The sequence below is a fragment of the Bufo gargarizans genome, chromosome 2, assembly GCF_014858855.1.
Source record: "Bufo gargarizans isolate SCDJY-AF-19 chromosome 2, ASM1485885v1, whole genome shotgun sequence".
Lineage (NCBI taxonomy): Eukaryota > Metazoa > Chordata > Amphibia > Anura > Bufonidae > Bufo > Bufo gargarizans.
The window spans coordinates 163,413,902-163,439,339 of record NC_058081.1 but is presented as its reverse complement, the minus strand read 5'-3'; the positions used below and the strand labels follow the sequence as shown (position 1 = coordinate 163,439,339).

At 40.6% G+C, this 25,438-nt stretch overlaps 1 protein-coding gene across 1 annotated transcript in view; it reads left to right on the top strand.

Annotated features, from left to right (window-relative positions):
- The window catches only part of LOC122929645 (unconventional myosin-Vc-like), a 63,827-nt gene extending 40,628 nt beyond the window's left edge, over window positions 1–23,199 (top strand). The window contains exons 4-10 of the mRNA XM_044283277.1: window positions 2,873–3,017; window positions 18,877–19,033; window positions 21,001–21,144; window positions 21,253–21,334; window positions 21,428–21,535; window positions 22,017–22,103; window positions 23,064–23,199. Coding sequence (XP_044139212.1) covers window positions 2,873–3,017; window positions 18,877–19,033; window positions 21,001–21,144; window positions 21,253–21,334; window positions 21,428–21,535; window positions 22,017–22,081 — 701 coding nt within the window. The 3' untranslated portion in view covers window positions 22,082–22,103; window positions 23,064–23,199. The remainder of the gene's footprint in view (window positions 1–2,872; window positions 3,018–18,876; window positions 19,034–21,000; window positions 21,145–21,252; window positions 21,335–21,427; window positions 21,536–22,016; window positions 22,104–23,063) is intronic.
- The last annotated feature ends 2,239 nt before the right edge of the window (window positions 23,200–25,438 follow it).

Genomic DNA, 25,438 nt, shown 5'->3' with positions numbered 1-25,438 from the left:
AGGCAGTTAGAGATCTCTCTGCCGCAAGTATGAAAGTAGCGTTGTTTAAATCCGGCGTTCAATTCCGACACTGGAACTGCCCGCTGGATCTGGAAAAACGTGTGAAAACGGATTACATTTGAATCCTGATCAGGATTTTGATCACAATGTAAAAATGCATTGGAAAAAACAGATCCGCCATTTATGGACTTTAACTTTTTATTCAAACATGCAAAAGCCGGATCCGGTTTGACTGAACACACGGCGCCGGATCCGGCGTTAATGCAAGTCAATGGGAAAAAGGCCTGATCAGGCGTTCAGTCAAAGTGTTCAGGATTTTTGGCCGGAGGTAAAAATACAACATGCTACGGTTTTCTGAAAAGCCTGATCAGTCAAAAAGACTGAAATGAAGACATCCTGATGCATCCTGAACAGATTACTCTCCATTCAGAATGCATTAGGACAAAACTGATCAGTTCTTTTCTGGATTTGAGCCCCTAGGACGGAACTCAGCGCCGGAAAAGAAAAACGCTAGTGTGAAAGTAGCCTCAGTAAGTTCATTGTTTGAAGTACAATAATTAGTCTTTGTATCTGTAATATAAATTGTTAACAAACTCTCCTAACATGCTTGAGTAACATATGAATAGTTATGTGTAAAAACCATCATAAACTGCACTAAAACCTCAAATAAAAACAGCAAGTGTGAATCTGGCCCTATGGCTAGGCTGTAGTCACAAATGTTAATGTATTTTGGCTACCTAGGAGTTGCCCAGCACCCTGTACACATTTTTGTTCCTTTGACCAGTAAAGTAATGTACAAAAAAGTGAAATACATAGCCGCAGGTTCCTTAGACAAACACACCTGTACAAATATCATCACGTTCACATCCACACTGTGCTCACTGTTACCCTAATTATAAGAATTGCCTTAGTATTTTTCCAGATACCATATTCTAGAATAGACATATCAGTGGTCATTTACGAAGGCCCCTACACCAGAAAAGTTGCGATGTTGCAGGTTTTCAGTGTTTTAAATGCCATTATAACTAAACTTAGTCGTAAATGACCCTTATAAGCCATGCTCCCCACTTTCCAAAAAAGGTGTGTGGCGAAGGCATGGGCAGGAGCATTTAACATCATTTAAGCCAGTGGGTGAAGGTCCGAGGTGCAAATTTTTTTTTTTTAAGGAGGGACAACAGTGGTGTGTACTGCTCTGTGGATATTTTCTGAAAAATATCTTTAATCCCACCCAATCCCCTTAGGGCCCCCTCAGACAATATGATGCCCTTTTAGTCTCCCCCGCAGAGTACAATGCCCCCATCTCACAATATGCCTCCTTGCAGAATTTGAGGTCCTCTTAGTACCTCCCTTCACAGTATGATGCCCCCTTTAGTGCCTACTCTCACAATATGATACCCCATTAGTACCTCGCCTTATCGTTTAATGCCTCTTTTAGTGCCTCCCCTCACAGTATGATACCCCCTTAGTAACTCCCTTCATAATATGATGCTCCCTTAGTGCCGTCTCTCACAATATAATGCCGTGCTTAATGTCCCAATGCAATATGATCCTTTTCTGACCCCCCCATACAATGATACGCGCAATGCGATTATATTATCATGCCTGCCGCACTGAGCCACAGGCAACAAAGTGCGGATCAGACCCTCGATCTGTGCTGTGTTGCCTGTGATTCAGTGCAGCAGGCCTGATGACATCATCGCATTGCGCTTGCCGGCACTGAATCATCGGTGGCAGGTGAACAGTGAAGCAGATAGCCGACATCTTCCTGCTTCACCAGTTTATTCAACTGTAAGTGGAGGGAAATCTCCTTTCTAACTGTCTCACAGTCATTAAGAAGCAGCCCCAGGATAATTGAGGACATTAAAGAGAAGTACTGACATGTATTTTTGTGAATGAAACATTTGTGCAGAGCTACACCTTCCTATGTAGCTCTGCAGGGGGAGGACTAGACATTTCTTACTGATAAACTAGGAATTTCTTCCTGATAAAACATATTACAAAGTTTCTTGTTTTCACTTGTAGTATTGATTTATGCAAAGTTGTGTGAAAAGTTAGTGACTATTTAAGGCCGAATGCACACGGCCCTGGAACTCGGATGTGAGCGGTACGTGGTATCCTGGCCTGGCATCCTGCTGACAGCAGGAGCACACGGCGTCATTGGTTGCTATGACGCACTGCGCTTCATGCCGCCGCTGCATTACAGTAATACACTCGTATAGATCATACCAGAAGCAACCAATGACGCCGTGCACTCCTGCTGTCAGCAGGATGCCAGGCCGGGATACCACAGACTGCTCACGTCCATGTTCTACTGCCATGTGCATTCGGCCTAAATCTGTCATTTTCAATCTACTGCAGTGGCAATCTAATGAAGCGGCACTAGACACATCTTCTCAAATAATGCTTTAGTCTAGGCATCCTCAAACTGCGGCCCTCCAGCTGTTGCAAAAAAGCAACTCCCAGCATGCCCGAACAGCCTACAGGTATCAGCCTACAGCAGGACATTGTGGGAGTTGTAGTTTTACAACAGCTGGAGGGCCGCAGTTTGAGGATGCTTGCTTTAGTCAATAAGTTATCCTAAAGAAGAACCAGACTTGTTCTCCTCTACATAAAAATGACCATGCACATTTAAGCAAGCCAAGCATGGAGGATGAAGAATAAGTACTGCACTGCCATAGACCCCTTTAAAATCAGCAGGGTAAAAATACTCTATAGTAGCTCAGTAACAGTAAAACCAATATGGTGCATTTCACTGCTTCAAAGAATTGCGGTTAGGGAATACTGGTACATCTAACATAATCTACTTCTATTTCATGTGTGTATTTTATGTTTGTGGAAGTATCTGAATACCTGGGCCTGTTTTTTTCTGCAGGTATTATTCTAGTTGCAATAAATCCATATAAAGAACTACCCATTTATGGAGATGCAATCATCCATGCATACAGTGGGCAGAATATGGGTGACATGGATCCCCATATATTTGCTGTGGCAGAAGAAGCATACAAACAAATGGCCAGGTAATTTCAGGGTCCCATTCATTCCAGTCGGGTCCTTGATGATTTTTTTGTATTCATTGCATTGTCACACGAACCCAGAACCAGATGCATTATAATGTTTTAATACTAGATAGATTGCCGGGCTTATATATTTTATGTGGGAAAATGGTTTGCCTTTATGTTTATAAAAGGGGTATGCTGTACTGGTGGCGTTGGGTTCAGACTGTACTCTACTGACCTTAATGGCACCAAGCAACACTCACTACAATATTGCCACACTGTATTAAACCTGGTAAAGGACCGGAGAGGTTGAAGTGTAATGCAGTGATTAAAAAAATGCCAAAAAAAGAATGCCTGTGTCCTACCCAAGCAATGCACATGACATGACAGTATATCAGTTCTGCTCACAGTGTTATTTTAGGCAACTAACTAGAATTTTTTTTATATATATATATATAAGGTCCTTTATGGGACTAGTGACATAATTTTACATTCATATAATGAATTATTCTGCCTGTAAATGTAGGGTCCTCACTTGTGTCTGCCCCCTGGCTCAGTGCAACGGAGGCAATAGACTGAGAGTGTTCAACAAGAACTAGTCAATTTAATCCTCCTGGGTCACAACTATCAAAGTACAACTGTATATAACGTGGTGGCACAACTCTCTCTTCCAGTTAATTCCAGTCAATTCTAGGGTTTGGTTCTGCTCAGCGACCAGGATTTAATGGCGACTCTCTTTGTCACAAGACCCCCTCATCTGGCGCTATGTCTCAGTCTCTTCCTTCTGCTCTCAGGGCGTCACCAAGCACAACAACATCTTTGGGCAGGAAGACAACCCTTTGTAGCAACCTCCTGCGGCTCCTTCTTCTTGTGACTTCACTGTTACAGCCTCTAGGTGTCTCTCCTTCCATAGACACCAACTCCAACATGGATTTCGAGAATGACCACCATCACGTTTTATACACAAAATTTAAAGGGGTTATCCCATGAGTAATGTAAACATGAAAATCGGACATCATATAGTACATGACAATCTTTTTCTAGCAAACATAGAATCAGCCCTGTACGTCACATGGATCCAGTGATCTCCCCATTCATTGCTGCAATTGCACTAGATTTTTTTCAAGCTGGCAGCTCAGGGGGCCTGTCCTTTCTGCTGCATCTGGTGGTAGTTAAAGGATGGAATTAAGCATATACAGTTGTGTTCAAAATAATAGCAGTGTGTTTAAAAAAGTGAATAAAGCTCAAAATCCTTCTAATAGCTGTTATTTCCATACACACAAATGCATTGGGAACACTACACATTCTATTCCAAAACAAAACATGAAGAAAAAAATATCATATTTGTGTTGTTCCTCTAATTTTTTTTAAAGAAATCTGAATATTAGACTGTTAAAAAAACTGTGTTTGTATTCTTCTTTACAAACTTAAACATTCACTATATAAACTGAAAGTTTGAATATTTTGCTTTCCTTTGAATCACTTACTAATATTTAGTTGTATAACCACTGTTTCTGAGAACTGCTGTACATCTGTGTTGCATGGAGTCAACCAACTTCTGGCACCTGTGAACAGGTATTCCAGCCCAGGAGGATTGGACTACATTCCACAGTTCTTCTCTATTTCTTGGTTTTGCCTCAGAAACTGCATTTTTGATGTCACCCACAAGTTTTCTATTGGATTAAGATCCGGGGATTGGGCTGACCACTCCATAACGTCAATCTTTTTGGTCTGGAACAAACATGTTGCACATTTACTGGTGCGTTTGAGGTAGTTGTCTTGTTGGAACACTCATTTCAAGGGCATTTCCTCATCAGCATAACCTATTCAAGTATTCTGATGTATTCAAACTGATCCATGATCCCTGGTATGCGGCCCAACACCGTAGTATGAGAAACATCCCCATATCATGATGCTTGTGTCACCATGCTTCACTGTCTTCACAGTGTACTGTGGCTTGAATTCAGTGTTTGGGGGTCATCTGACAAACTGTCTCCGGCCACTAGACCCAACAAGAACAATCTTACTTTCATCAGTCCACAAGATGTCTCTTTAGGCCAGTCAGTGTGCTCTTTGGCAAATTGTAACCTCTTCAGCACATGTCTTTTTTTCAACAGTGGGACTTTGCGGGGGTTTCTTGCAGATAGCTTGGCTTCACGTAGGTGTCTTCTAATTGTAACAGTACTCACAGGTAACTTTAGACCTTCTTTGATCTTCCTGGAGCTGATTGTTGGCTGAGTCCTTGTCATTTTGGTTATTCTTCTATCCATTCGAATGGTAGTTTTTAACTTTCTTCCACATCTTTCAGGTTTTGCTTGCCATTTTAAAGCATTTGCAATGATTTTAGCTGAGCAGCCTATCATTTTCTGCACTTCATTATATGTTTTTCCCTCTCCAATCAACTTTTTAATCAAGGTACACTGTTCTTCTGAACAATGTCTGGAACAACCCATTTTCCTCAGAATTTCAGAGAGAAATGCACTGTAACCAGCATGTACACTATTTGCTGCCTATCTTCCTTAAATAAGGGCAATAATTGCCACCTGTTTTTCAAATGACCTCACTCATTGAACTCCACACTGCTATTATTTTGAACATAAATAGAGAAGTATGGTGGCTCACTCTGTTGGTAACTGTGGAATGGGTGCTTCAAAGCCTGATGACTCACCCTGTCAGAAAAGAATATAGAATAAAATATTGGTTAAGGCTGAGCACTCACCACCTGGGCCATAGATGACAAAGGAGAGTAAAAATCGCCTGAATAGTAGGCAAACACCTGAGTAGTTTATTATTATAAAATTTGCATATGACATAAAATAGTATTAAAAAAAACATATAGTACAAAGAACATAAATACAATGAATGTGGTGCAATATAAAATCATGAAAATGGCTGAGGTAGTTACATATAGCAGCAGTATAAAGTGACAGTATAGAGTTGATGTGCATAAATTGAGTCGCTGCCTCAATATGGAGCAGTGTATGTCGTCCAATTGACAATCCAATATTGGATTGTCCGTTTCTGGAACATAGATGCTGAATGGTGATTAAGATCGTGACTTGTAATATCACATATAACCATCCACTGAATGTAATGAACGCTGGATATAAAAGGGGATAGATCACTCTTGCGGGTTACCACTGAGGAAGGGGCCAGGAATAGACCCCGAAACGCGTATGGTTAATAGGAGACCCGCACATCAGCTGTTGGACATCTATTTTTGCATCTATCCTGGATTTGGACTCTAATTTACGCACTGTCCAACACTATAGAGGCCAGCTCTAACTCCCACTCGGCATATATGGAACGCTATGATTTGAACATCCGGTCCTGACAACCATCTGGAGACATCACCTGAATAACTCCTACGGTCGGAGACTGTCTATAAGGCAACTGGAGATTGTACAGACAAGTGACCGCTAAATCGCCCAAGTCGTTCCAGCTGACAACTTGTAACAAGATACCGCTGTATCCGACATTGCAGCCACGTGGGACGCCACTGTGTGCACAAGTCGTACGGCACTTCAATTACTTCTAACTTTGCAACAAGGTCACATGTATATTGTAGTTACACTTCAGAATGCATAAGTCAGCTATTTTTTGCCTAACCCTCTTTTGCAATAATATTGCTTTCAAATTGATGGGAGAAAACTGGGATTGTTATATGTGATATTACAAGTCACAATCTTAATCACCATTCAGCATCTATGTTCCAGAATCGGACAATCCAATATTAACATTGGATGACATACACTGCTCTATATTGAGGCAGCAACTCCATTTATGCGCATCAACTCTATACTGTCACTTTATACTGCTGCTATATGTAACTACCTCAGCCATATTTGTGATTTTATATTGCACCATATTCATTTTATTTGTGTTCTTTGTACTATATGTTTTTTTAATACTATTTTATGTCGTATATCCACATTTTTTAATAATAAACTACTCAGGTGTTCACCTACTATTCAGGCGATTTTTACTCTACTTTGTCATCTATGGCCCAGGTGGTGAGTGCTCAGCCTTAACCAATATTTTATTCTATATTATTTTGAACATGCCCCTTTCAATTAGTGATTCTGTTACAGAGAATCAGCAGCATGCATGTCATGACTGTTGGATTTCTATTACTCTACTACACCTGCTAGTAAATTATTTGCTAAGTAGAAATATAATTTCTACCAAAAACAGTGATTGATCAGGTTAGTGATGTCTGACTGCTATTATTATGAACACAACTGTATGTCAACCTCAGTAAGCTGGACAGAGAATTTAGAAAAAGGGCAAACAGCAGATAGATTTCAGTGAATAACTCAATGGCTATACTAAATGTTTTATTACACGCAATTGCAAAAGTATTCAGATCAAGGTGCTGAATGTAGAATATTTATCGTGGGACAATCCCTTTAAGGAACATTTTACAAATAGTCAGGCCCTTCCCAACCCAGACAGTCCATCCTGTAGGCGGAAAATACAGACAAATACAAAAGGGAGTCCTTTATTACCAGTCATTGTTATCCCCTGCTCTTCTGGAGGATGTGGTAAATGTATGACGAGGTGCAGGCTTAGTCATAAATTAGGCGCATCCTCCAGTAGTCTAGCGGCTAGACTGAAATCTACTCCAGACTGTAGCTGGTGTAGATTTCAGTTGTCATTTACACAAATAAAAGTGCTGAGGATGATGGCCCTGTAAATACCACATCCCCACCCCGACCACATTGGTAAGGGTGGAGTAGAAACACCACATGCACCTACATTTTGTAACATGGGCGTTCAGAAAGTCAGAAAATGCAGGCATGCAACATTTTTACATCGGTTTCTGACATATGGGGTCATAATAGACCCATCCCCAACATATCCTACCATTTCTAACCATTGGTCAGACACATACAATTGTAAGATGATTGCTGCCACCTCCTTACACACAATGTAAAATAGTTATAACTACAGTGCCTTGAAAAAGTATTCATACCCCTTGAACTTTTCCACATTTCGTCACGTTGACACCCACAAAACTAAATGTATTTTATTGAGATTTTATGTGGCAAACCAACACAAAGTAGTAAGTTTGTGTGAAGTGAAAAGAAAATGATACATGATAAAAATCTGAAAAGTGTGGCATGTGCAGTGGCCAGGTTTTGGGTGGCCCCAACGCTACGCTGGGTCCCCCGGACACCGCCGAGGTATCACCACGTGTTGCTGCTTTCCGGAAGGGCTGGTAAGGCGTGGTGCACCCCAATAGGAAAGAAGTCCAGAGAATCAGGGTCTGAAGTAAACCTGGGTGCTTCTTTACTGGAGGAATTCAGGTACAAAACAATACAGGCGAAGCATAGGGCTGGCTTCTCCACTCCTCCCTGGCAGAAGAAGGGTTTAAAGCTGAGGAAAGGCCTGAGCTAGCTGTCCCTCTTTCTCTTCAGAAGGCTGGTACCCTGGTCCAAGGCTGGTGATCCAGGGTCTGTGGCGTTGCATCCCCGTCTCAGTGTCTTCTTCTGGTCACTCAGTAGTATGGCAGAGTCTCCTCTTCCAAGCACTGTTCCCTAACTGCAGCACACTAGGGGCTCTGACTGCTTATATACAGTTTTTGCTAGACTAGAACCTTCTAATGGGAGGGGTGGTGTGGAGAAACTCAGCAGAAACAGATACATTGTTTCAGCTCAATGATACTCAATGACACAGCAGGTTTTCCAGACAAAAGCAAGCTTCCAGACATAACAGAGTTAAAAGGTCACGGTGTCTGCTGTTTGGTGGTACACAAGTCTGGGTTTTTCCCTCCAAAACATGGTGGTAAACAACTTCTGGGTTTTTCTCTACAAAACATGGTCTTCTTTAAACCCTATGGCAGCTGTGTAAAATTACCAGCTTCTCAATCAAAGCCCTAACAGTCTCTCTGTCACAATCAGTGTAGGGGGTGAACTCCACACTGAACACAGGAAGGAAGGGGAACAGTAACTGGTCATGGAAACTAGGGAAGAAACAGGTCACCTCCTAGACAACCCTAATCCGGGCCCTGACTACCTATCAATATGAATAGACCTTGAAGGAAGGAAGGAATATTCATAAGCAGGATACCTAGGCCCTGATTTCCCTATAAGGCCCTGGAATAAGTATAGGACCAGAGACAACCCATTCCTCCCCAAATGGACAAAAGGTAGTCTCTGTCTCAAGCCCAGATACAACAACAGGGAATATAACAAATACAAACAAATGCGACATTTAACTTCTGTAGAGATGGAAGAACAGGAACACCAGAGAGGATCTCACACCAGCTCAGCCAAACACAAATGAAGCTATCAACTGCATAGTCTGAAGGGTGGGGTGAGACTATAAAGTGTAGAGGTAATGACCACTGAGCAACAGCTGAGAAAAAGGAAGTGGTCATTAACCCTATCAACACTGAATAAAGAGAAATCAAGGAGGCTGTTAGATTCCTCCACGCTCAGCCAATCTCCTTGATTTCCTGACATCAGTCACCTGAGGGACCGTGACACTCTCAGTATTCATTAACCCTTTCCACAGAGCCATGTAAATACAGTGATAATGAACAGGATATATATCACAGCATATAAAATGCAGGTACACAGTATTAACCAGTATAAGATGACCCTTTTAGGTGAAATAAAGTAAGAAGTTTTAACTTTGCATAGGGGAAATCTAATCCTTTTTTAATATTTTGTATATGTTCTTGAATTCTGACTTTGTTTCCTAGTAGTCCATCCTACATTCTGGAGGCCACATGGACACTCCAGCATGTGGACAACACCAATATGTTCACACAAAAGTTCTCCCATTTCTTTTTTGCACTGTTTATTTTCTTTCAGAAGATTCTTACAAGGTAAGCAAAAACCGCACCATGTGAAACGATATTTATTAGTTTTACCAGATTGTGTGAATATAAAACTATGTGCATGTTTATTCTATAGATTAGGTGCTTTTTTGAAAATAACTATAGGATTTTGGGGGATAATATCTTCTAACAGGGGCGTAGCTAAAGGCTCATGGGCCCTGGTGCAAGAGTTTATCTTGGGCCCCCCTTCCCTCAGTGCTTTGTGGCCAGGGGTAGGGAAGCACATAGCTCTCGTACTGCCTGAGGCAAAAATTGGAATGGCAAAAGATAAATTCTTGACCTAACTCCTTATCTCCAGCCAGAGGTATAACTTGACCAGCATGCACTTTCTGTAGAACTGGTGTTTTCTTATTTGGCACAAGGGTCTTTGGACCCCCTCAGGCTCCTGGGCCCAGTAGTGACTGCTACCTCTGCACCCCCTATAGCTATGCCCCTGTCTCCTAATATAGGGTCATTTTTAAGGACAGACCAATTCTTTCTCACAGCTTTCTTTATTTGCCATGCATTATTGTTGAATTGTGTAATAAAACTCAAGCGGAAGTCTTTTTCTTCCTTCTATTCATTTGCTGCATCTTAACCTGTTCCAAATTAACACTTTGCTCAACCACCTTCTGTAAAACTCCAAAAACCAGTTTTTTATCATGCTACTCTGTTCCTCATAGTCATGCAAATTAGTGCAGTTTCTATATACTCTCTTAACCCGTTAAGGACCCATGACATACATGTACGTCAACTCTGGCCGTGACTTAAGGACCAGAGAAGCAAATGTACGTCATGGTGAGCAGGCGGGTGCAAGAGCTGCGCCCGCCCAATCAGCAGCAGGGGTCCGGCTATCAATGACTGATAGCCGGACCCCTGCTGCATGTGCCGGCATCTGTGAAATCTCTGATGCCGGCGCATTAACCCCTGCACAGCTGCGCTCAGCGCTCACCATAGCACATGCAATGTCCGTGCAGGGAGGAAGTAGCCATTGGGCATGGAAGGCAGCCCGATGCCTTCCTTAGGCATCGTGGCTGCCTTCCGGGCGAGCCTGTGAGATCCAGCCCCCTGGATCTCACAGGCAGGAAGGCTGTAAGTGTATTACAGTGTATAATACACTTACAGCCAATGCATGACAATACATGCATTGTAAAGGGGATCAGACCCCCAAAAGTTGAAGTCCAAGAGTGGGACAAAAAATAAAGTGAAAAAAAGTGAAAAAAATAAAGTTTTAACACAAAAATTTAAAGTTTCAAGTAAAAAATAATAATAATCCTTTTGCCAAAATAAAGGCTAAAAATTGGGAAAAAAAGAAAGTATACATATTAGGTATCGCCGCGTCTGTATCGACCGGCTTTATAAAAATATCACATGACCTAACCCCTCAGGTTAACACTGTAAAAAAAAACTGTGCTAAATAAACAATTTTTTTGTCACCTTACATCACTAAAAGTGCAACACCAAGCGATAAAAAAGTCATATGCACACCAAAATAGTGCCAATCAAACCGTCATCTCATCACGCAAAAATTATACCCTACTAAGACAATTGCCCAAAAACTAAAAAAAAATATGGCTCTCAGAATACGGAGACACTAAAAGATGATTTTTTTTTTGTTTCAAAAATGATTTCATTGTGTAAAACTTAAATAAATAAAAGTATACATGTTAGCTATTGCCACGTCCGGAACGACCGGCTCTAAAAAATTTCAGATGAAGGTAAACACCTTAAAAAAAAGTAAATAAAAACTGTGCTAAAAAAAATGTTTTTGTCTCCTTACATCACTCCTTACATGCTCCCCAAAATATTACCAATCTAAGGCCGAATGCACACGGCCGTGAGCGGTCCGTGGTATGCCGGCCTGGATTCCTGCTGACAGCAGGAGCGCACGGCGTCATTGGTTGCTATGACGCCGTGCGCTTAATGCCGCCGCTGCACTACAGTAATACACTCGTATGATCTATAGGAGTGTATTACTGTAGTGCAGCTGCGGCATGAAGCGCAGGAATCCAGGCCGGCATACCACGGACCGCTCACGGCCGTGTGCATTCGGCCTAACTGTCACCTCATCCCGCATAAAATAAGCCCTACCTGAGACAATCGCCCCAAAAATAAAATAAAATATGGCTTTCAGACTATAGAGACACTAAAACAAGATTTTTTTTGTTTAAAAAATATCATTGTGTAAAACTTGCATAAATAAAAATAAGTAGACATATTAGGTATCACTGCGTCCGTAAGAACCTGCTCTATAAAAATATCACATGACCTCACCCCTAAAAAAAAAAAAAACTGTGTAAAAAAAGCTATTTTTTATCACCTTACATCACAAAGTGTAATAGCAAGTGTTTAAAAATTCATATGCACCCCAAAATAGTGCCAATCAATCCGTCATCTTATCCTGCAAAAATGATACCCTACCTAAGACAATCGCCCAAAAACTAAAAAAAACTATGGAGACACTAAAATATTATTTTTTTGGTTTCAAAAATTATATTGTGTAAAACTTACATAAATAAAAAAAGTTTACATTTTAGGTATCGCCGCTTCCGTAATAACCTGCTCTATAAAAATATCACATGACCTAACCCCTCAGGTGAACACCGTAAAAAAAATAATAATAATAAAAACGGTGTAAAAAAAAGCAATTTTTTGTCACCGTGCATCACAAAAAGTGTAAGACCTCTTTTACATGAGCGTGTCCGGATAAGGTCTGAATGCGTTACGGCAACCCCGCGCGAGTAGGTACCCAATTGCAGTCAGTTTTGACTGCGATTGCGTTCCGTTGTTCAGTTTTTATCACGCGGGTGCAATGCGTTTTGCATGCTCGTGATAAAAAACTGACTGTGGTACCCAGACCCGAACTTCTTCACAGAAGTTCAGGTTTGGGTTCAAGGTTGTGTAGATTGTATTATTTTCCCTTATAACATGGTTATAAGGGAAAATAATAGCATTCTGGATACAGAATGCATAGTAAAATAGGGCTAAAGAGGTTAAAAAAATAATAATAATTTAACTCACCTTGATCCACTTGTTCGCGCAGCCGGCATCTCTTCTCTCTTGTTCTGTGAGGAATAGGACCTTTGATGACGTCACTACGTTCATCACATGGCCCATCACATAAACCATCACCATGGTAAAAGATCATGTTATGGACCATGTGATGAACGTAGTGATGTCATCAAAGGTCCTATTCCTCACAGAACAAGACAGAAGAGATGCCGGCTGCGTGAACAATTTTTTTTAACCCCTCCAGCCCTATTGTACTATGCGTTCTGTATTCAGAATGCTATTATTTTCCCTTATAACCATGTTATAAGGGAAAATAATAAAGATCGTGTCCCCATCCCGATCGTCTCCTAGCAACCGTGCGTGAAAATCGCACCGCATCCGCACTTGCTATCCGCATCGGCTATCGCAGCAAACCGCAGGTCAATTCAGACCTGCGGTTTGCGGCTTTACCTGAGGTTTGCGGCGGCGATCGGCGGTGCCATCGGCTCCTCATGCGGCTGTAGGGGGGACCCAATGGCATGGAAGGCAGTGCGCTGCCTTCTGGTTACGAGCCTGTGAGATCCAGCCCCCTGGATCTCACAGGCCGGAAGCTGTATGAGTAATACACACAGTATTACTCATACAGCCAAGGCATTCCAATACAGAAGTATTGGAATGCATTGTAAAGGAGTAGACCCCTGTCATGGTCTTACCTTCTTGCTGTTCTCCTTCGTTTGACATGTGCTGGCGGCCATCTTGGTTTCTGGGTTTCTTGTAGCCTCCCACCCTGCGGCTTCTCCTTCCCACTGGGAGGAGCTGGATGCCTAGCTCATATATATAGGAGGTCTGGGCTTCAGTTCCTTGCTTGGTCCTCCTGTGTTCACATGCTTCTAAGACTGCAGCTGTTTCTGGTTCCTGATCCTGGCTTCGTCTGACTACCCTGCTGGTTCCTGATCCAGGCTTCGTCTGACTACCCTGCTGGTTCCTGATCCTGGCTTCGTCTGACTACCCTTCTGGTTCCTGACCTCTGGCTTCGCAAGACCCTGCTTCGGTTTAGCCATCCGTTTGGACTTTTGCCTTACAGCTTGATTTTCAATAAAGCCTTCTTATTTCCACTTATCTCTTGTTGTACGTCTGGTTCATGGTTCCTTGACAACCCCCAAAAGTTCAAGTCCCAAAAATAAAGTGAAAAAAAAAGTTTAAAAAGTAAAGTTTTCCTCCCAAAAAATTAAATTCAAGTAAAAATAAACAAAAACATCATTTTCCCCAAATAAAGTAAAAATAGGAGGGGAAAAAAGTATACATATTAGGTATCGCCATGTCCATATCGACCGGCTCTCTAAACATATAACATGAACTAACCCTTCAGATGAACACCATAAAAAATAAAAACTATTCTAAATAAACCATTTTTTGTCACCTTACATCACAAAGAGTACAACAGCAAGCGATCAAAATGGCGTTTGCCCATCAAAATAATACCAATCTAACCGTCACCTCATCCCGCAAAAAATGAGCCCCTACCTGAGACAATCACCCAAAAAATAAAAAAACTATGGCTCAGAATATGGAGACACTAAAACATAATTTTTTTTGTTTTAAAAATGCTGTTATTGTGTAAAACTTACATAAATAAAAAAAAGTATACATATTAGGTATCGCTGTGTCCGTATCGACACAGGTGTATAAGTATACATATTAGGTATTGCTGTGTGCCTGGCTCTATAAAAATATCACATGACCTAACCCCTGAGATGAACACCGTAAAAAACAAACAAAAAAACTGTGCTAAATAAACCATTTTTTGTCACCTTACATCACAAAAAGTGTAATAGCAAGCGATCAAAAAGTCATATGCACCCCAAAATAGTGCCAATTAAACCATCATCTCATCTCGCAAAATATCAGACCCTACCTAAGATAATTGCCCAAAAACTGAAAAAACTATGGGTCTCAGAATATGGAGACACTAAAACATGATTTTTTTTGTTTCAAAAATGATATTATTGTGTAAAACTTACATAAATAAAAAAAAAGTATACATATAAGGTATCGCTGCGTCCGTATCGACCGGCTCTATAAAAATACCACATGACCTAACCCCTCAGATTAACACCGTAAAAAATAAAAACTGTGCTAAATAGACAATTTTTTGGCACCTTACATCACAAAAAGTGTAATAGCAAGCGATCAAAAAGTCACACGCACCCCAAAATAGTGCCAATAAAACCGTCATCTCATCCCGCAAAAATCATACCCTACCCAAGGTAATCACCCAAAAACTGAAAAAATTCTGTCTCTCAGACTATGGAAACACTAAAACATGTTTTTTTTTTTGCTTCAAATATGAATTAATTGTGTAAAACTTACATAACTAAAAATAAAGTATACATATTAGGTATCGCAGTGTCCGTGACAACCTGGTCTATAAAAATATCACATGATCTAACCTGTGAATGTTGTAAATAAAAAATAAAAACGGTGCCAAAACAGCTATTTCTTGTTACCTTGCCTCACAAAAAGTGTAATATAGAGCAACCAAAAATCATATGTACCCTAAACTAGTACCAACAATACTGCCACCCTATCCCGTAGTTTCTAAAATGGGGTCACTTTTTTGGAGTTTCTACTCTAGGGGTGCATCAGGGGGGTTCAAATGGGACATGGTGTAAAAAAAAACAGTCCAGCAAAACCTGCCTTCTAAAAACCGTATGGCATTCCTTTCCTTCTGCGCACTGCCGTGTGCCCGTACATCGGTTTACGACCACATATGGGGTGTTTCTGTAAACTTCAGAATCAGGGCCATACATATTGAGTTTGGTTTGGCTGTTAACCCTTGCTTTGTAACTGGAAAAAAATTATTAAAATGGAAAATCTGCCAAAAAAGTGAAATTTAGAAATTGTATCTCTATTTTCCATTAATTCTTGTGGAACACCTAAAGGGTTAACGACGTTTGTAAAATCAGTTTTGAATACCTTGAGGGGTGTAGTTTCTTAGATGGGGTCACTTTTATGGAGTTTCTACTCTAGGGGTGCATCAGGGGGGTTCAAATGGGACATGGTGTAAAAAAAAAACAGTCCAGCAAAACCTGCCTTCTAAAAACCGTATGGCATTCCTTTCCTTCTGCGCCCTGCCGTGTGTCCGTACAGCGGTTTACGACCACATATGGGGTGTTTCTGTAAACTACAGAATCGGGGCCATAAATATTGAGTTTGGTTTGGCTGTTAACCCTTGCTTTGTAACTGGAAAAAAAATTATTAAAATGGAAAATCTGCCAAAAAAGTGAAATCTTGAAATTGTATCTCTATTTTCCATTAATACTAAAGGGTTAACAAAGTTTGTAAAATCAGTTTTGAATACCTTGAGGGGTGTAGTTCATAGAATGGGGTCATTTTTGGGTGGTTTCTATTATGTAAGCCTCGCAAAGTGACTTCAGACCTGAACTGGTCCCTAACAATTGGGTTTTTGAAAACTTCTGAAAAATTTCAAGATTTGCTTCTAAACTTCTAAGCCTTGTAACATCCCCAAAAAATAAAATATCATTCCCAAAATTATCCAAACATAAAGTAGACATATGGGGAATGTAAAGTAATAACTATTTTTGGAGATATTACTATGTATTATAGAAGTAGAGAAATTGAAACTTGGAAATTTGCCATTTTTTTTTCAATTTTTGGGGAAATTTGCCATTTTTTTTATAAATACAAATATATTTTTTTACTTCATTTTACCAGTTTTAGAAGAAAAGACCGACACTCACTATATCTTCTACAAATTCATGCTTTTAATCGTCACATATAGAATACAGTTCTGTGAAGCGCCTTTCGGCTCACAATACAAGCCTTTCTCAAACAGTTAATGGCATACACATAGTATCACATACACGATTGAAATAGCCCGGCAAGGCGGAAGTGATATCAGGTAACCATGGTAATACATTAAACAAAAACATCAGAAACACGTGAAAGAACAGCCAGCATCAATCAAAACAACATTACTTTGACATATATGGAATTCTCCAAAATGCAGACAATTTCAAGGTAAGATGACGCGGTTGGGGGTTCATCACGTTTTGTGAAAAAGATAATAGAAAAACAAATAATTACATAAACTATAAAAAGTAAAAAATATATATACTTAAACCATAGAGCTTGGAATTTACAGGAAGCTATTAAGATCATACTCCCGGTTTAAACCCATGGGTTCAAGTGTCTGCAATGTGTGAATCCAATAGGCTTCGCGTTTTTATTTTATTTTATTTTAATCCTGTCCCCCCCTCTGCGAGGTTGCGGCACATGTTCAATTATCTGAAAGCGCAATTGTGCAATGTTATGATTGCAGCGATCAAAGTGGTAGGGAATCGGTAAGAGCAGATTCTTTTTGCGTATAGTCGACTTGTGTTTGGAGAAGCGATCCTTCATCTGCATAGAGGTCTCTCCTATATATAGGAGCCCGCACGGACATTTCAATAAGTACACTATATAATTGCTATTACATGTGAAAAAACCCTTAACAGGGAATTGCTTTCCCGTATGGGAATGTGAAAAATATTCCCCTCTAATCACACCCGAACAATGTGAACATCTCAAGCAGGGAAATGTACCTATTACATATTTTTGCAGGAAAAAATCAACATATTCAGTTAGCCGGCTAGTCAACATACTGTATTCAGTTAAAATGAAAACCAAGGAACACACTAGACAGGTCAGGGCTAAAGTTGTGGAGACGTGTAAAGCTGGCTTGGATTATAAAAAAAAATTAAAAATACATATGGCACAACCGCAAATCTAAAACAACATGGCCATCCACCTAAACTGACAGCCCAGGCAAGGAGAGCACTAATTAGAGAAGTAGCCAATCGGCCCATTGTCACTCTGGAGGAGCTGCAGAGATTCACAGCTCAGGTGGGAGACATTAGCAAGCCTTAAGAAGTCCTGTTTGCAGTTTGCCACAAGCCATGTAGGGGACACAGCAAACATGTAGAAGAAGGTGCTCTGCTCAGATAAAACCAGAGCTGAACTTTTTGGCCTAAATGCAAAACGCTATGTGTGGCAGAAAACTAGCACTGCACATCTCCCTCAACACACCATCCCTACCATGAAACATGGTGGTGGCAGCATCCTGTTGAGGGGATGCTTTTCTTCAGCAGGGACAGGGAAGCAGGTCAGAGTTGATGGGAAGATGGATGGAGCTAAATACAGGGCAATCCTGGAGAAAAACCGTGTAAAGTCTGCAAAAGGCTTGTGACTGGAGCAGAGGTTCACCTTCACGCAGGACAATGAATTGGTTTAGATCAAAGCATATTCATGTGTTAGAATGTCCCAGTCAAAGCCCAGACCTAAATTCCATTGAGAATCTGTGGCAAGACTTGAAAATTCCTGTTCACAGACGCTCTCTATCCAATTTGACTAAGCTTGAGCTGGTTTGCCAAGAAGAATGGGCAAAAATTTCAGCTGGTAGAGACATACCCCCAAAGGACTTGCAGCTGTAATTACAGCGAAAGGTGGTCCTACAATGTATTAACTCAGGGGGGCTGAATACAAATGCACGTCACACTATCCAGATTTTTACTTATTAACATTTTTTAAAACCATGTATCATTTTCTTTTCACTTCACACATACTTGCTACTTTCTGTTGGTCTATCACATAAAATCCCAATAAAATACATTTAAGTTTGATGGTGTAACGTGAAAAAATGTGGAAAAGTTCAAGGGGTATGAATACTTTTTCACGGCACTGTATATATTGGGGCATGGTGAATTTTCCAGCAGTCCCTCCATGTCAGTCTGTCACTGGTTGCATATAGTATATAAACCATAGGGTTTTTGCAGTGAGGGTTTTTGTCCCTGTCCAGAGAATGTAAATCTTTTATGTTTTCAAACCCTGGCTTTTTTTTTTTTTACAGGAAATTATAAAACATTTATCATTCTGTATTTTTGCGTAAAATCGGTCATCTCTGCTAAAGAGGCTGAAATATAGCACAATTTAGGTGTCTTAGCTTTTGGAGAAGACTGTTCATCATGCTGGTTTTTGTTGTTAATGGATTTCCTCCAATACCAGGAACAATAGGAACCAGTCCATCATTGTGAGCGGAGAGTCTGGAGCTGGGAAGACAGTGTCTGCGAGGTATGCCATGCGTTACTTTGCCACCGTCAGTAAATCAAGCAGCAAAGCCAATATGGAAGATAGGGTGCTGGCGTCCAATCCAATAACTGAGGTAAACATGATGGATTAGGCATCCACCTTCACCTTAGAAAAATAATCGTCTCTTGAAATCTAATTTCTCAACTCAAATTATGTTTCTGTAATGTTTTTTTAATATACATTTTTTATTTGTAGTGTAATTGTCTCATATGGTTTGTTATTTTCTGCATTTCACAGACTCATGGTTGGCAAATCTTAATAGTTTAGTCGTGATACATTTTTTGTCTCAATAATACTATCCAGGTACCCTCCTGGAGCTATGACGACCATTAGTGCTAGTTATTCTTGGGGAAAAAAAAAAACATTAAACATTTTAAAGGGAATTTGTGACCAGGAAATTACCTATTGTTCAATCAAGATTTTGTTGGGAGTTTTTTTCTAGGCATGCTTTGTGTCCTTTGCAGAGGTCAGCAGGGAGAAGATAAGCTGTGATATCACCTATTGTGAATGGTGGTTCCTGTGTTATGTATCCAGAAGTGTTATCTGTTATTGTAATCCTGCCTGTGATGATAATGTGTTGGCTGCTGAAAAGTTTCCTATACAGAACAAACATAACAAAGCTAACTCAACATATTATTAGGCCTAGTGGCCAGTGTGAAAACTGCGCAATTTGGGGAATAAAATATATATATATATATATATATATATATATATAGTGACATGAAAAATTAAATAATTACCAAAAATTTTAAAAAAATATGTTTAATGTAAAAACATGATTCAAACAAAGTTCTTTTTGTTACGATGTGTCAGCCCTGTTATGTTTACATGGGGTTTCTTGATTTTGACTGCAAATTTGCATAAAGCTATATAATGCTCGCTTTGTTTAACCTGTTTTGGCCTCATGCAGATGGCCGTTGCCCGGTCGTGCCCTTATTGCGGCCCGCAATACACGGGCACCAGCCGTTTGTCCACGGATGCGGACCCATTCGCCACAATCCAGGAGGTGCAGTGAGGAACGGAGGCACGGAAGCATTACGGAGTGCTTCCGTGGGGTTTTTCATTCTCCGTGCCTCCGCACCGCAAAAAAATAGAACATGTTCTAATTTTACGATGTGTATGGAATGGATCACGGACGCATTCAAGTTGAATGGGTCTGGATCCGCCTGCGACAGCTGCACGAATGATGACCGTCCATTAGGGCCTGCGAATTGCAGTCTCCAGTGCACGGAAGGGCTGTGTGCATGAGGCCTTACTGTGATGTTGGTAGCTCTTGCCTGCTGGCATCTCCTCCCTTCCAGCAGGCACAGCCGCTGGAGTACCTACCTTTCCCACTGCTCCACATATAGGACTCCCCAGCTTGCTTCTTGCTGCTCACTACATTAGGGCATGTACACTTTCACCCGTTGTTAAAGCGCCAGTGCACTGGCTAATCTGTCCCCATCCAATGGCAGCGTTCTTGGGGTATATAGGGCACTTATACCTGTGGGAAGGTGTCTGAGCTATAGGTTCCTAGCTTGTCTAGTCCTGTGAAGATATGCTAATGTATTGCACTAACCTCTCGTGCCCAACCTCTGCCTGCTTACCAGATTGACTCTGTGCTGCCTGGCATGACATATTGCACTACTACTGTACTTCAAGAACTCTGCCTGTCCAGACCTCAGCTTGTCTACTAAGCAGATACTTGCCTGTAACCTCGGTTCCATGCACCAACATCTCTTGACCTTCCTGGGTCAGCAGCCCCTGAATGGATCCAGATCCCTCTAATGGTAAAATGATGAATACCAGGGGTCCACCTTGACAACTGCCTACAACTCGAAGCTAAATCTGTTTAGTAGGCACAGTGGGTCTACACCCGCTGCACTACACAGACCATAAACATGCACTGTATACATGGCCCTATACTTATAGATACAGTAGCATATCATGTCATCCAATGTCATAATTCCAAATTTAGCACCGTATCTGGATATGTAACCAGTGTATTTAAAAAAATGTTATCAATAATAATATAAAATATTCTTGTTCTATTTTTCAAAGGCAATAGGAAATGCAAAAACCACCAGAAATGATAACAGCAGTCGCTTTGGAAAATATACAGAAATCAGTTTTGACAGAAGGTACCAGATAATTGGTGCAAACCTGAGAACTTACCTCCTTGAAAAATCTAGGGTTGTATTTCAGGTGAGTTAAACAAATCAATCTGAATAATAATAATATAGAAATTCTGATATACGGTGGTATTTACCCTTGCTATTTGTTAATATTCAATCTATGTTCTTATTTTTGTAGTCTGAAAATGAGAGAAATTATCACATATTTTATCAACTCTGTGCATCTGCTTCCCAGCCTGAGTTCAAGAACTTTTACCTAAGTATGTCCAACAGCATTGTTGATTTACAATGTATGTACTGTATATCCATAGAGAGAGATGTGTTTCATGTTTTTTTTATTTTTTTATTCTTAGTGAGTGCAGAGAATTTCAACTACACAAATATGGGCAGTTGCACAGTGATTGAAGGAGTTGATGACAGAAGAGATATGATAGACACTCAAAAAACATTTAAACTTCTAGGTGAGTGTATGTTATTATGGTTCGTTCACATAGGACTATTTCTATTGTGCTAATAAAATAAAGGTTAAGCCTCATGCACACGACCGTGGTGTGTTTTGCGGTCCACAAATCGAGGATCCACAAAACATGGATGGCGTCCGTGCGCATTCCGCAATTTGTGTAACGGCACAGACAGCCTTCCGTTCCGCAAAAAGATAGAACTTGCTCTATATTTATGCGGAACGGATGAATGCAGACCCATTTAAGTTGAATGGGTCTGGATTCATCCCGACGGCCCCCCAAATTGCGGTCCCCAATGCATGGAACGCCACATCTACAGCTGTGTGAATGAGCCCTTAATCTGTGTTGCTCTTCTGTGTTACTGATGTTTGTGGATGGCAATAAACTCAAATAATGTGCTGTGTTTTCCTAGATTAACCTAGATTTTTTTCTTTTCTTGTGGCAAATGGCACAATGTTTAGGTTTCAATATTGAATTTCAGATGGATATCTTCAAAGTTCTGGCGGCAATCCTGCATTTGGGAAATGTAGAGATCAAGCGTGTTAGTGATGACAAGTCTTCAGTTGCTGTAAGAACTGGAAATGTTGATGAGTAAACATTTGCTTAAGAGGCACCTGGAATACAGTACTGTAAATCAGGGCTATGGAGTGGTCTTAGTATGAATAACTTTTCATTCCTGGAAACCTTTTTTTTTATTTTTATGGTTTATTATGTAGTATGTTACCTGTGTCTATATAGGTGTTAATGTAAAGAAGTGTTAAACATTTGGAAGGCACTGGTGAAATTGTAGGAAGAGCTTTCATCTTGACCAATTCATGTGGTTCATCTAAATCACGTTACTACATCATTTAGTCTGAGCATTCAGGTATAATAGATCTGTAGTGCCCTCAGGTCACCATCAGTAGCTGTTGGCCAAACAGTCATTCAGATGACGGCCCTCTCTCCCACTTCCTCCATATAAATACATGATCATCTTAGCTATGTTCTCCATGAGAACAAAGCTGCTGCCAGACACCTATGGCAGTGGCTAATCTTCTTGGAGAACAAAAGGATCAGGTATCGGAATTCAATGCGCCAGATCCTTAAACATCAGTGGTCGGGAGCTTCTGGTACACATTAGATTGTCTCTGAATCTGGCTGAAAATGGCATGTTTGGTCAATGATACTGTAACAGATATATGAGGGCCTTTTATTGGTCCATGTACCTCGTTATGTTCACCAGGATGAGAATATAATTAATGTTCATATAGATCATTTTTGTAACCATTTGCCCAGTATTGCTTTAATGAAGTTAGATATCTGAAGTATGTTAGTCTATAGATTTAGACATCTTTATAATTGGGTAAACAGCGCAAGAAGTGAATAAGTAACATCTTGAATCAATACTGTGTTAGGTAAATTTTTCAAATTTATATCATTTTGCAAAAGGATATAAAATTGAAACAGTGGCTATAGTTGTATTGCTTGACATTTGCTTTGCAAAATTTTACAAAATTGTAGGTTAAGTATTGTACATTTATCTTGGCAGAGAAATAACCGGCACCTTCAGATATTCTGTGAGCTCTTAAACCTGGACACAGAGAAAGTGGCACAATGGCTGTGCAATAGGAAAATCGTCACTACTGCCGACACTGTCATCAAACCCATGACAAAGTATCAATCTGAAAATGGACGAGATGCCCTGGCTAAAAAGATATACTCCCATCTATTTGACTATGTGATTGAGAAAATAAATAAAGCATTGCAGTTCCCTGGGAAGATGCATACATTCATCGGGGTACTTGATATCTATGGGTAAGCAACTGCATTTATGATAAAATAGAGCTACACTGGTTTACACACAATACATTTATAAGCCAAATAAATATCTCTATCAGTTACTGATGTAACACGCCAGTTATGATTCTATCTAGATGCCATAATATGCTATTAAAGGAGATGTTCACCCCTGGTGAAGTTTTCTACAGACCCCTCCAGTGTGACTGGACCTGCGATGGTAATTATAGTTACCTGATATCTGTCGCTAGGTTCCAGCTCCATTGCTGCCCCGCCAGTTGTATAGGTCCAGGTGACTGGTTGCAGTGGTCACATGTCACCCATGCCTCAGGTGACTGGAACACGTTACGCATGGTGATACATGACCGCTACGTCTAGTTGTTGGCTGCAGCAGTCATGTGACCAACATCCTGTTTGATGCTGATGTGGTGAGACCTTGGACCTGTGGAGCCAGAACACAGCCACGAGGATCAGGTAAGTATGATTACCACTGCCGGTCTGCCCAAACTGGGGCGAGAGGGTCTATAGAAAAAGTCCCCAGGGGTCAACAAACCCTCCCAACTGTTATCATATTTGATGTATTTATTGATATTATGCTGCATAATACATAATGATATGTAAGATAATGATCTGAAAATGAACTAGCTATAGCAGGATTACCATAGGATGAATTATGATAATGCGCATAGTTATAACGCACTACACAAAAATCACATATTTTGAATGCATTAATTCTGAATGTGCATGGCAAGTTAGGTTCAGTAATTATACTGAATGTGCCCTGTTCCTGGTGCACAGGAGTGTACCGTGTGATTGACAAGTTAAGGCCTCATGCATACGACCGTTGTGTGCATCCGTGGCCGTTGTTCCGTTTTCCATTTTTTTCACGGACCCATTGACTTTCAATGGGTCCGTGGAAAAATCGGAAAATGCACCGTTTGGCAGCCGCATCCGTGATCCGTGTTTCCTGGCCGTGAAAAAAATATGACCTGTCCTATTTTTTTCACGGCCAACAGTTCACAGACCCATTCAAGTCAATGGGTCCGTGAAAAATCACGGATGCACACAAGATTGTCATCCGTGTCCGTGATCCGTGTCCGTTTTTTCCTATCATTTCAATGGCAAACTTGACTTAGATTTTTTTTTCATTTTTCATGTCCGTGGATCCTCCAAAAAACAAGGAAGACCCACGGACGAAAAAACGGTCACGGATCACGGACCTACGGACCCCGTTTTTGCAGACCTTAAAAAAAAAAAACGTTGTGTGCATGAGGCCTAAATGTGACCGTACAGTGAAGGAGTGTGGTTTTCACTGGTAGGTTTAATGTGCAGTATACATGTACACACTGAAAACTACTCAGTAGTAACATTGGAAAGTTTTCTTTAACTTGTTGGCAAACTAAAAACTTAATTCAATGGAATACCATTGTTGGCTCTTTAGTAATCTCCTGATCTGTTAGGCTAGGACTACATGGCAACATTTGGCTACACAACATTAAGACAGCAAATGTTGCATTGTAAGCTGCAGCCAGTGCGACCTCATTTACTAACGGTAAGGGCAACACAGTAGTGTGATATTGCATTCTTATGTCTTGTGGCTAAATGTCACTGTGTAGCCTTAAATGTAGATCAGGATTACAAATACTTAAAGGGGTATCCCGGCTATAGAGGATAGGTCATTAAAATTAGATCGGTGGAGGTCTAGTGGATTCACCTCCACTGGTCAGCTGTTACTTGCAGCCACTTTTCCAGGAAATAAACAGTATATAGAGCCATAACAACACAGCTCTGTACACTGTGTAAGGGTGCATTCACACGACCATATATATTTTGCGGTCCACAAAATACGGATCCGCAAAAAATACAGATGATGTCCGTGTGACCTCCGTGTTGCATCAGTTTTTTTTTTGCGGATCCATTGTAACAATGCCTATCCTTGTCCGCAAAACTGACAAGAATAGGACATGTTATATCTTTTGAAGGGCTGTGCTGTCTGCATTTTTTCCGGACCCATTGAAATAAATGGGTCCGCATCCTATACGCAAAAAATATCTATTGGCTATGGATCAAAAATACAGTTGTGTGAATGCATCTTAAAAGCCATTCTCGGGTCCTGCAGCTCAGCTC